Source organism: Argiope bruennichi, chromosome 11 (genome assembly GCF_947563725.1).
Source record: "Argiope bruennichi chromosome 11, qqArgBrue1.1, whole genome shotgun sequence".
Classification (NCBI taxonomy): domain Eukaryota; kingdom Metazoa; phylum Arthropoda; class Arachnida; order Araneae; family Araneidae; genus Argiope; species Argiope bruennichi.
This window is the reverse complement of record NC_079161.1, coordinates 27,507,904-27,521,812: the sequence shown is the minus strand read 5'-3', so window position 1 is coordinate 27,521,812 and position 13,909 is coordinate 27,507,904. Positions and strand designations below refer to the sequence as shown.

At 27.5% G+C, this 13,909-nt stretch overlaps 1 protein-coding gene across 2 annotated transcripts in view; it reads right to left on the bottom strand.

Annotated features, from left to right (window-relative positions):
• Positions 1-5,605: 5,605 nt before the first annotated feature.
• Positions 5,606-13,909, bottom strand: part of LOC129956876 (uncharacterized) — a 101,479-nt gene continuing 93,175 nt past the window's right edge. For both annotated transcript variants that reach the window (XM_056068854.1, XM_056068855.1), the window contains exons 9-11: positions 13,596-13,837; positions 11,920-12,040; positions 5,606-10,911 (exon numbers count right to left, since the gene is read on the bottom strand). In XM_056068854.1, the coding sequence (XP_055924829.1) occupies positions 10,677-10,911; positions 11,920-12,040; positions 13,596-13,837 (598 nt within the window). In that variant the 3' untranslated portion in view covers positions 5,606-10,676. The remainder of the gene's footprint in view (positions 10,912-11,919; positions 12,041-13,595; positions 13,838-13,909) is intronic.

Sequence of the window (13,909 nt, the reverse complement as noted above, 5' to 3'; positions counted from 1 at the left end):
CCATTAAATTGTGAGATATTCTGATCTATAATGCTTGAGGGCTTTTAGAAAATTCACCTGTTAATATTTAAATAATGAAATAAGTATGCTTAAAATTCAATTTTTTATCAATACTATAGAATTTATTGCATTCTAAAAATTTTTAATGAACTGCTAAAAATGCATTTTATTCTGCAAAAATTAATTTTTATTTCTTCGAGTGATTAATATAGTATTAAATAAGTAAAAAAATAATTAGGTGTTTAATTTTTAAAAATTCACTAAATTTTTTTACCATTACTATTACCATTTCATGATTTGAACTTGTTGTTTGATTTGATTTTATATATATATATATATATATATATATATATATATATATATATATATATATATATATATATATATATATAGTTTATTGGTATGTTTTGATTTGAATCTGAGAAGTTTTGAGAAAAACTACAATATTTTATTTTTAAATGCTTTTCAGTATTAATTTTTAGATGCTATTTTTCTTTATTTGAATTACATATTTATTTTATATTTAAATGTGTGAATTTTTTTTTCTGGAGAATTGACATTAAAAAAAATAGTACATTTGTTTTTATCTGTAATAGGGGGATTCTTTGAAGTTTGTTGATAATAAAAAATTAGGCAGACTATCTTATCAATTTCTTGTTATGAATTTTAATTATGATCAACAACATATATGTGGATTTTATTTTTGTCTACTTGAATAATTATTTAATTTGACAACTATACATTTTCATTTAAAAAAATAAGAAAAAAATTATTATTATGTTTTTCAAATTTTTGTTATGTATCTTTTATTTTTATAGTTCTGAATTAATGTATTTTTTAGTTCATAATTAATTCAAAATTTTATGGCCATTTTTTTAAAACCCTTTGTGCTAATTTAGTCTTAATTAAATTTGTTCGGTATTGCCTTAATTGAAACAATTATAAGATAGAATTTGTTGACTTTCTGGGAATAGAAGTAATAAAAGATCTTTTAGATTGTGTTGTTTGCATATAAATTGTGTGCAAAGCATTGAGTAAATTCTCCTCTTTTTTTTTTTTTTTTTTTCCCTTCTTTTTCTTGTTTCACTTTTATTGAAATAATTTGTTTTCTGGAAATAATTATAACCTAATTTCATTTATAGTCTTTGATGGTAAAGATTTGTATCTGAAATTGCTCAAATACTGTTATATGCCTTATCAAGTTGATATTGAGTGATAAATGGTGATTTACTTGATAATAAATTAACATAAATTGAGAAGCAAAAATTATTAATATATGCAATATTTATCAGAATTTTTAGGCCATAAATTTTTGACATTGTGTATCAAATTTTGTTGAAGCTAATACCAAATGCATTCTACTACTACATATTCCTGTGATCATTTCTGAGCTAAGCTATATCTTGTTTTATTATTATTATTATTTGTGATATTTTTAATCAAATAACGAGCTTTGAATGCTGTATTAGTATAACTTGTAAGAGTTGTTGCAATCTATTTTCTGCTCTATGTGTGTTACTTTGTGCTACATTAATACAAGATGCCTGTAAATGTGTTAATGTTAAACAAGAATGTTAAATAAAGTGCATGTAAAGTGTATATATATGCATAGATAATTCTGTTTACATATTATTTAGATTAATTATGTATTAACTAATGTGTTTAGAAACTTAGATTTTTACTCATTAATTCAGTGTTGACACTTATAAATTTTGATTTAATTTAACCCTTCATTAGAATGTGTGATCACTCGGATTATCCTGGATATATTTTGAGTTCTTGTTTGAAATATTAATATTTGTTTTGTGCACTTATAGCTATCTATTTTTAAAAAAAATAGAGATTATTCAAGATTTTGCTTTAATAGCCCATATTTCAACATAAAGAAATATATATTATTATTTTATTTTTACTTTAAACAATTATTTATATTGTAGAGTTCAGAACTAAGAAAAATTATGAATTGAATTTATTTTTAAAAAGGCACTGATAATAGCAACTTTTTAAATTATTGATACCAAATTTGTCAGGTTTTTTTTTTTTTTTTTGCATTATTTATTTTGTTTAATTCTATTTACTACTTCTTTTATTAAGGTGAAGTTCTCTTTCAATTTGAAAGATTTCTGTTTAGTTGCCAAATCCCATCATAAGAAACTTTAAGTAAAACTCTCCATCTAGATAAGGAAAGGAAATCATAAAGCAGAAGGCAAAAATAACACAAGATGCATTGATAAGTGATTATTGCCTTTTGATGAGTAATTACTGGAATTCTACTGCTATAAAAGTCAGTGAAACACTTTTTTCTTATTTAATTAATGTTTTCTCTTATAAAAAAAATAATGGTCAATTTATTTACATTTGGTACATATTTTTTAGACAACATTTTTGTTTGCCATTTAAAAATTTAATTCAATTTACAGAAACTTGCTTCATTGTTATTTTATGTAAATAGCAGAAAGCAGCTCAAAATATAAAAATATTCGATTATATGAGTGTTTGAATGTAAAGTATTTAAAAAAAAAACAAATATGTTTTACGCTTTTAATAAACAAAAATTGAGGATTAAGACATAGTAAATAAATGATGATCTATTAGATCATTGCATCTGATGAAGGGTGAAGCCACATTGCTTGTTTATTTTATTTATTACAATTTTTATTGTTTACAAATCAGGATTTTTTAAAATTTTTATTGTGATTTTTGTATTAATCCAGAGAGGAATTTAAATGTTCTGTTTAATTTTGTACAAGTTAGGAATTAATTAATTTTTTTTCTGTATATTCTGCTTAATATATTAAATTTTTTCGTGAGATGAATGTGCTGCTGTTAGTTAATTACATTTCTAATTGTTTAAACATTGTTTTGAATACATCAATACATTCTTCATACATATATATTTAATAATTTGTCTAATTTGCTTTTAAAAATTGTTATAAATGTTAATGTTTTCAGAACTTTCATTGAATTCATAATGTGCATGAAATATTGTTCTCCATAATGAACTATAATATACCTTCATTATGCAGAAAGTTATTCTCAATGTGGATGTGGATTTTTTTTGTTTGTTTTTTAACTGTTGTAACATGTTACAACAGTTAAAAAAATATTTTTCTTCTTCATTTAATGAATTCTAAATGTTGACTAGTCATATTCTGCAATGAAGAACATGATGTTTTCTACTCTTTTAATATTTATGCTTCTTATCTGTTTGCAACCAATGAGTATTAAATGAATTGTATGAGCTGAGAATTGTATGCTTAAATTTCTTTGCTATGGAAAAGGTAATTTTTTATTTTATTTTGTGTGCTTTTAAGTATATTGTTTTAACTTTTTCACAAGGTATGAATTTTTATTCTGTATTTGTTTTAATTAAAAATTCTATGGCTTATGAAAACTATGTTAATATTTTACTATTGTTTTCTAAGAATATTTGTTAATAAAGCCAATGTGCGATGACTTTAAAGATTTCTTTATTATTTGTACGGCTTCGTATTTAATCCGCAAGATATGTAATTCATCTATTTTAGTCTTTACTGATAAACCAACTTTCAATACAGAATAAATTGTAATATTAATTAATGACTAATTAAAACAATAATTAAATAATCAAAGGAAAGAAAAATTGTTCCAGAAATAGCTACACTTGCAACCAATTTAAAACGTTTATTTCTAATCAGTTATATATGTACTTAAAATATTACAGAGGAAATTTAAATATGATTTTAATATATACTAAAAATATTTAACTTTAAATGATAGCTCATGATAAAGGCATAACTTAGTAATCTTAATCAAAGAAAATTTCTTTCTAAAAATAATAGCATTAAGAAATGACTTAACTAAACACTTTTTTTTAACAATTATACTTCTAAATTTTTCAGCTTTTATTCTGCAATGTTTTTGTTTAAAAATGCTTTCAGTGTATGTCAAGAGTGTCAAATTCAAAATGAGCTCTGGTAAAATAAACAAGACCTAAATTACACTCAAAATTATATAATACATTTAATTTGTAATTAATCAACATACAGAAAAGAGCTATTTAAACCAATGAAAGAAAAAATGTTTCCATTACTGTTATTGACTGCTTTGCAGAAAAAATAGTTTCAGTAGTCATTTTTATTTGTCATTTTACAAGCGACTTTTTTTTTTCTTTTCTTTTTTTAACACTGGATTCCGAGAAAGCAGATTCAATTCGAAGAACATTGAAATTCTACAATTTGGTAATTTTATAACCATTAGAAAAAAAGTTTCATCACTTGCATTAAATACATTTTACATAAACAGTTTTTTTTTTTTTTTTTTAAAGAATTTACGCTTAATCTATCATATAGGCTAATTCAAAATATTTTTTATGAATTAGAATACATGAATTTTGTATTTAGATTTTAGAATTTATTATTAATATAATATTAAGTCATCAAATTAATTTTTACGCCAAATGTTGTGAAAAATAAATAAATAAATATTTTTGAAATATTGTGGAAAAAAATGCATTTATGATGGAAATGTTCTTAATTATTTCGATAACCTTAATCTCCCAGTGATCATAAATGAATAATTATTATTATCTCTCCTTATTTAATAAAAAATGCAACATATTTAATAGAAAAGGACCAAAAACCTTTCAATTAAAAAAAAAAAGAACTCTTTAGAATAAATAGTAGAATTTACAGCTATTGTAGAACTAGCCGCATTGCCAATCAGTTGATTCTCCGGTATTAATGTTTGTTAATATCTTCAATTAAATATTTTATGCAACTTTAATGCTTTATTAATTTCTTAAGCTTCAAATTTTGATAGTCGTATATATAACTCACTCACACTATTCTGAAGACCTTAAGCCGTTCTGTTCAAGGTACTATGTATCTCTCACTAATTTTTTGTTAGTTGCGATAAAATTTCATTTTTAATTTAAACAGCAGTTATTATATTTTAATCATGACTATTACTTTATTTTATCAACTCAGCCTACTATTAAAACTAAATGCGGTGGCCTGGTGGTAAGGTCTCGGCTTTGGAGCCGGTGGGCTTCAAGTTCGAGACTCGATTCCACCAAAGAACTGTCGTATAAGAGGGTCAGGTTTAAGTTTAATTCGTTGGGACCAAACGTCCTCCCGCTGGTGTGGTGTAGAAATTTGGAGAAGGGGTGCCAGCTCAGGTGTGTCCTCGTCATCTGACCGTGGTTCAAAATTACGAGGTCCGTCCCTAAATGGTCCTAGTGTTGCTTTGAAATGGGTCGTTAATATAATTAAATTAAAACTTTTAATATGTTATAAATCTTTAAATCCGATTTTAATTAAAAAATTATATAATGAGCGCCAGAAGAAAAATATAAGAGCCACATTTCTTAATTCGAATGTTTAAATCAATCGAATCTACATTGTGATTCCGTTAACTTTGAATTAACTGTTATTCTTTATTTGTACTGTATTATTTACTGTACTGTAATAATCTGCCAAGCTCATTATTATGAGCTTTTTAATAAATCGTTGGAGTGCTCCTATTTCCATTTAAAATTAAAATTATTTAAAAAATGTGTCTGAATGTCTGCAGATAAAAAAAAATAATAAATTAGTAACAAATATTTTTATTGATATTTTTTCGTATAATAATATGAAAACAAAGATTCAAAAACATATATATCGTAAATCACACAGACAACAAAAGTACAAAATGAAAACTGTCTCTTAATATATTATAGACATTGTCATGTCATTTATGTTTTACAAAATTAACCCAACACTAAAAGAAAACCAGAAATCTAAACAAAAGAAGAAAAAAAATCAAAATTTGAAGCTACGATCATAATATATATTATCTTCATTTGATAGTCTAAACCGTAGAAAGATAAATGATTATGCACAAAAATAAAATGTATCCTAATGAATGTCATGTAAATATGAATTCATGAATGTGATAATGAATTTTGGACGGAATCTTAGCTTATGAATCTTAATTTACAACCAACACAGTCACATAGCCGCGAGTTTAAAAGCGATAAGAGTATATATATATTCATGCATTGTAAAAAGTCAAAATAATAATTATATAAGAAAAACATTTTACGATTCTTTCACTAATGAATGGAAAGCTACGAAAGAGGTAACTATATTAGAAGCACTGTTTTTTTCAGAACAGATAATTCTTTTTTCAGATTCTAGTGACGCATTCTTATGAATTATTCTTCAAAACAAGCAAAAAGTATAAGAATTAAGCATTTGTAGAGTACTCAGAATGCAGTGATGCACTCTGATTAACTATTCCACGAATTACTGCAAGAAGTATTAGCAAAAATTGAATGAATGCATATAAATAGTATTCCCGAAAGCTTTTGGAAAAAACAGTTTTCAGGGCCATTTTTTTCATTAAATAGGCAAAGTAAAAAAAGGATTGATAACAGGGTCCCAGCCTTCCAGTATTTTTTTTCGTGCATTATTTTGAAAGTTACTAATTTTGAGATTTCGTTTAATTGTAAAAGTCATACAATATCGAGCTTATTAAAATTAAAATCAAGTACTGTTTAAATTAATTTTCGAACATTATTCCAGTAACTTTCCTAATTAATTACATTTGAAAGTGTTATGTTATTTTTTGTTTCTAAAATTAAATATGGTTCTTTATAATTAAAAAAAAAGTTCAATCCTACAATTAAATAGTACGCAATAATATTAAATATTATTCAGATTGTGCTAAAAAAAGTCTAATTGTTTTTATTTTATTATTTTTAAAATTACTTTTAAATTTCACATGTACATTTTTAAATGTTATATACTGGCATAATTATAAAAGCCATATAATATCGAGCTGCTTATTCAAATTAAAATCAAGTATAGTTTAAATTAATTTTGGAATATCATTCTAGGAACTTTTCTAATTAATTACAGTTTTAATTTTTTATGTCATTTTTTTTATTTCTAAAATTAAATGTGGTTCTTTATAATTTAAAAAAAAATTGTTCGATCCTACAATTAAACAGGATATAATAATATTATTTAGATTGTGCTAAAAAAGTCGAATCGTTTTTCTTTATTATTTTGACAATTATTTTCAAATTTCATCTGTACATTTTTTTTATACGTGATATACTGGAATTAACTTTTGAGACCATTATCTGCAATGAAACTTTTTGCTCTATCAGTTAGTTAAAATTTGATACTTCAAATTAGAAATTAAATTTTAAATAGATAGAAAATATATTTGGTTTTTAAATTTTGGAAAGTAAATGGGACCACGAAATTTGTATTGCTGAAAGATCCCCTAGAAGGTAATGTAAAAATGTACACAGTTTATGATACATAAAAAAAAAAATCTGAAAATCGTTTTAGAATTAGAATAACAAAACTATAACCTATTTCCTTTACAAACAAATCATTAAAAAAAAGATGAGATTCTTATGAAAAATGGATTTTGTACTTTATATGACGCCATAAATTTTTAATTCGAGGATGAAAATGAAATTCTAGGCAGATACATAAAAAAAAGTCTGAATATGTTTGAGATAGTTAAAATGCTTAATATTAAAGATTTGAAATTTTAAAACTTTCTCTAAAATAATTCTTAATTAATTTTTTGGGCTGAATCAGATTATTTCTCATCAGTTATAAAAAAATGTGTGTGATCAGGATTTCTATTAAATTTGTCATATCTATCAATTTCTACTTTAAAAAATGTTTGTGCTTTGTCTAAATAACTGTTCTAGAATTCATGCTACATGCATGCTTACAAAAATGCAATTTAGACTATAAATAACTTTTCTAGAATCATTAAAATCATGCTAAATTCATGCATACAAAGCTACATTTGGGATTACAATTTCTTTTCTAGAATCTTTGAAATTAGTGTTAAATAAATGCAATACAGCTGTACACTGGACCCTAGTTGTCTTTTCTAGAATTATTAAAATTTATATGAAATGCATGCACATAAAATTGAAATTTGGACCATAATCGTCTTTTCTAGAATCATTAAAAATCTATGCTAAATGCATTCACATAAGACAATGTTTGATATTCTGTGTTGTGGTTTCAATTAAAAAATGAAGATGCGAGAAGAATATAATAATGAAATACATGGAATGCTCACACAGAAAATACGCTAAAATGAAATTTGTGTTCATTCCCACTGGCAGTATCATTTTAAGAGATTCTGTTTGATCTTAAATGCTTAAAGCTTCAATCAGAATTAAAATGAAGCAATTTTATTAGAATGATTTTTAAGGGTTATCAATATTTTATTTGAAACTCTTTAGATAAGTGCATATTCGGACATAATCCAAACAAGTGTAATCCCAACAAGTCAGAATCCAGAAATGCTCACAATTTTAACACTGTCTTGAGATAGGAACTCTATTTCGATTGTTCAATGGAATATAATCTTAATATAATTATCATTTCTTTTGCAATGTGATGCTCTTTTGGAACCTCTAGCGTGGAGATCTTTTCATTTGCCTTCCCCCCAAACCCACTCTTCTTACACATACTTGCCTATAGTGACCAATAAAAAAAAAAGTAGTAGCTTTTGTTGTGTAGAGATGATAGATTAACAGACTTCCAAGCACAATGTAATAGTAAGTGCTCATTTGTAAATTTGTTTTTGCTTGTTAAGGTCCAGTGCATATATCTGATGTTTTGTCACTAATCATTTGTTTGACATTTTTACAATATTGGACATCATATCAAGGTAACTTGTGCACTACTCAACTATTTCCTACTCTCATAAATTCAACACTTGCAAATCAATGTAGTTGCCCCATAGGTACTGACAGCCATGACTGCAATCTAGTTCTGCCCTAATTTCTTTCTGGGCTTCTAGGGAAAATGCCAAGGAAAACAGTCACTAATAACTCGTCCGACATGCTGCGTTGTAGGAGGTATGTGTGCACTTTTCTAGTTGTTTTCAATGCACTTTAAGACACATATTGCTTATCTGATATTTTATCATTTATTACCTATCTGACAACAAAAAATTGGATGTATGCACCTGGATTATTATTCCAAAATATTGGGTAGTTATATTTTTCATCGGAAAACAAAAAAAACTGAAAAGCTACTAAATAGTAGCATTTTACATATAATTTAAAATGGTATTTAAAAAGTCATATTGAAGGTTTGAATATGGATATTTAATTCACTGGATTCTGGATTGTTCAGATTTCAGCTATTGGGATTATGATCTAAACCCACATATGGGATCTATAAATATCATATGAAGGCATTTTTTATTTTATTCACACTAAATTGATTTTAAAAAATGTTAACTCTTGTACATTCATTAAAGAATTTATCATAAATAATGTTATTTTGATAACAAGCATAAGAAATGCTTTTAAAGAGAATTGGAGCCCTAAACATAATCATTACAATAAAAATAAGAGATAAATTCAAATTTTCACATAAAGAGAAAATAATATTTTGTGAATGAAAATATCTGCAGTTGTATTAATTATACAAAATATGAATTTTTCTTTATCTAAATAGTTTGTAATATTTTATGAATTTTCACATTACAAATTCAAAATAAATGTATATCAACTCCGTGAAATAAACTGTTATAACTGAATATAGATGAAATAAACTGTTGTATTTATAAATTCTGTATATTTTTCAGTATTAAATTCTTTTTAGTCAAATTATTTCCTAAATAATCAGATTCTATACATTATTTGAACTATAAATGTTTTAAAATATCAATTTCTGAAACAAAAAATTCAAATACCTGTAGAACAGAAATTTCCCCTTAGACAATTCGCAAAATATTAAAATAAATAATTAAAAATCTTCTTGCTATCTTCACAACAATAAATAATTATTATTATAATTATAGAATGAGTTTTTTAAATTAGACTTATAAATTTACTAATCAACTTATCAAAGATAAATTCATGAACTACATAACATGATTTCAGCGGTTATGGGCCATTATATTCTCAGAATTCAAATGCTGAAAAAATCAGTGTCAATGTTAAAAGATTAAATTTGGCAATTTACTGCAAAATGTAATAGAAAATCCTTGTTGCTTAAGCCTGAAAGCTTAATATCAAGCTTAAATGATAAATTTCTCAAAAAAGTAATCACAAAACGTTCAGCTGCTCCAATAAATATTTGTCACAGCAAGTATGGATAAAAATTTAAAAGAAAAATGGTAAATGTATTCACAAATTACCTGGATATATATTTATTTTTTTTGTCTTTAATGTTTAAAAACTGGAATATAACATACAATATTCTTATACTTTCGTAATTTATTCGAAAATAATAAATACCTAGCAAATATATTTTTTGAATAAATTATAGTATTTCTATGGTTTCCTCAAAAAAAATAATAATAATAATAATAATAATAAAAAGTGCACACTTTTCATTTAAATTTAAATTATTTACAATGAGAACAAATTTAAAACTATGGGAACCATCAGCATATATAAGTGAAACCATTAGAAAAAAATACAATAAAACTTAATAAAAACACAGCCCTTTTTCACACAGGAAATATATGTACATATATTTTTTATATTTGTAAAATGGAATGTCTTTTTTACGTCATACTCACAGTATTATTTTAGAATTAAAAACCAATGTCCAACCACATTTCTTCAGATGATTTAACGAGTGTTCAGCTGACTGTTTTACCACACTCGAATATACATATATTTAACTTCTTTAACAATAAGTGAACGCTCATCGCCTGACAGAGACGAGAGCGGCCAAGACAGCAAGACAGGCGATCAGCAAGGTTATAGACGCTGGTCCCTGAGGTCCGGCGCTGCATTCGTAGTCGTAGATTCGGACACAGCTGTCGCTGGTCAGGTGGTGTCTGTATCCTGCCATCAGGGAATCAACCACTCGGCTACGTTCTCCTTGACAATAGCGGCGAGTTGCTTCGTACAGGCAGTTTCTGTACTCTCGAACAGAGCTGGAAGATAAATTCAATAAAAAATTAAAGAAGATTCGAACTTTTAATCCGAAATGTCGTGAAGGATTTGCAACTAGGCAGCTACCTAGGCAGAGAGAAAATTGGATTGAAAGGAGGGAGGGAGGAGCGCAAGTAGATCGATTAAAAAATATAATTAATTGCCAAATAAATCAAGTTACAAAAAAATGCTAATTCTATCAATTATAAAATATTTATGATAATATTAGAACTTTGTCAAGAGTAATTTATGAGATTCTAATCTGCTTCTCTTCCAAGAAGCGGATCGGGTTGATATTAAATCATTCGGGACTAAATATTTTTCCGTTGGTGTGATGCGGAAGTTTGGAAAGTAATTAATTACCCCCTCTCCCTCTTTTTTTCTGCGCTTCTTTCCTAAGCTGACGAATCGTCATTCATGTTAGCTCATGATATTCTAAAAATTTACTTTTCCAATTTCCAATTTTTAAAAAAAATTTACTTACAAATTACATTCTGATTGGATTGAATTGGAAAATAGGTTTTAATGGCACAAGAGCCAAACCTGTTCATGCTGCTCCAAACATGCAGTAAATACACATAAAAAAATTTATTATAATTTTAAGAAAGTCTATAGTAGGAAATATATGCGGAACTGGCATTTTGCATTACAATTAAAAATATTAAAACATCTAAGATAATTTGAATTCTTTCAGAGTGATATATTTTACACAAATGCAGAAAATAATTACTGGCAGCAATGGTTTAGTTAGATTTACTTTCAAGTGATACGAAGACGCAAAAGGGATCCAGTTTACGCTGAAAGTCTCCAGAAAGGCAATACTGGAAAAAAGGTTAGGTGCTAACTAGGAGTTACAAGTTAGCGTTGCCCAACAGAAGGTGTCACCTTTCCCTCTTATTACCAATCTTTGATTCTTAAATTTGACAAGTTGCACTAGAGGAAGTATGATACAGGAACAACTTATCTACGTAATAAACAAAGCGTATCTACGTAATGAAAGCATATCTTACCAGCATTGTATCTTCGTCCTCCTCTCGAAGTCGTTTTCAATGTATATTTCTCGTCTTTTCTCGTCCATATTGGTCTTGCACTGGTCAGTGTATGACTGTGCTCTGGACAGACACATGGCATCTGGAATGATGACGGAAAAACATAAATTAATAACGGAATAACATAAATTTAATATCAAAAGAACGGTATCATTAAAGTATTAGAGATATGTTTGAAGAAATGGAGAAAATGTGTATAATCTTATTGTAAGTTTTACTTTACCATTCTGCATAGTGCAATTTTTTGTATTAAATGCATGAATATGATTTCATCCTCTTTTAACTCTTTAATTACCAATGAAATTATTAACGACTTGCTTCACAGAGCCTTCTGATCTTACATGATATAGCTTAAGTCAGGTGCATGTATACGATTCGTATCGGACTTGTCGTTAGGTTGGAGTTTATCAGCAAGTTTGTTATTTAAAGTCGGATACACGTATGCGATTCGTATCGGATGAACCATTAGATTGGAGTTCCACAGCAAGTTTATAATTTAAATTCAAGTGCACATATGCGATTCGTATCGGACGAGTCATTACGTTGGAGTTTTTCAGCAAACTTATAACTTAAACTTACGTGCACTTATGCGATTCGTATAGGACGAATCATTAGGTTGGAGTTTAATAGTAAGCTTGTAGCTTAGTCAGATGCACCTATACGATTCGATCGGAAGAATCATTAAATTGGTGTTAAATAGCAAGAAAAGTTAATATTCAAGGAGAAAAAGTTAATCAACAAAAGTACTTACAAATAAATAAAACAACAGCAGTTTACCATTTTCTTCTAAAAGTTATTTTACCGATTTCTCTGACACTAAGACAATACTACGTTACACTCGTTCTGAAGGGCACATTCGGTCTTATTTTGCAGGAACATTTTACTTTGTCACGAATAATTCAGATTTACTTCTGTAAAATAATCACATATACTTTATGAATCCATTTTGAAAAGTATACGGGTTTCAGTAAAAACCAGTCTTCAGCTTGGTTTTCCCAAATCTAGAGTTAAAATTATTAAAAAAATCGCAGATTTAAATTTCTAGGAAATGCTATCCCCTACTAAAATTTATAAAAGTAAAAACGACCCCTTTTTAAAATGGCGGATTCAATTAGTCACAGTCATTTCTATTATTAAACAACTATACACATGTATTGTATTAGTTCTACAATCGTTTATTTGGCAACAAATTTGGTTGGTGATCTTAATGAGGGATTATATTACATCCTCCTGAAAAATCATGCTAGGGTCTATTTCTAAGGAAATACGATAGCCAATATCCAAATCATCCAGCAGGTAGGTGGCATTGCAGGACATTGTAATGGTTCAATATCGTTTTCCGGATTGGTACATTAAATGCTCCAGCAGGTAGGTGGCATTGCAGGACATTGTAATGGTTCAATATCGTTTTCCGGATTGGTACATTAAGGTTGCGAGGTCGAGTTACTTCCATAATGGGACATATCTCCTACGGGGAGGATTGTAACAGGAGATGGCCGTTAGGACTCAACATTAGTTTCCACCTCTGTGCTGTTAGACTACGGTCGTTTAACAACCCCAAGTGTCAACTGGTAGAACAGGAGTGACCATTTCCGTGAGCGGTACAGAGGATGTTAAGTTATTATCAGGGTCCTTACCTTCGTCTTCGAGATGTACGGGACTGAATTCACCTTGTCTGCCGTACTGGTCATCTTGCCTGTTATTCCTGTCCCACGTGTACGTGTTGCGGCCATTGCTCAATGATGACTGTTCAACGCCACACTGCCATGACATCTCTTGGGCTTTGTCCACTAAGTAGGCCCCCTGGTAGAGATCATCTTCCCGCGTGCAGCTTCGGGCGATTTCATCGGTCATGCACTCGCGGAAATTCAAAAAACTCCTGTTAATTGGAAAAAACAATATAAATATAAACATATAGAAATATCCCCTTGTTCCTTATAAGCTGTCTAAT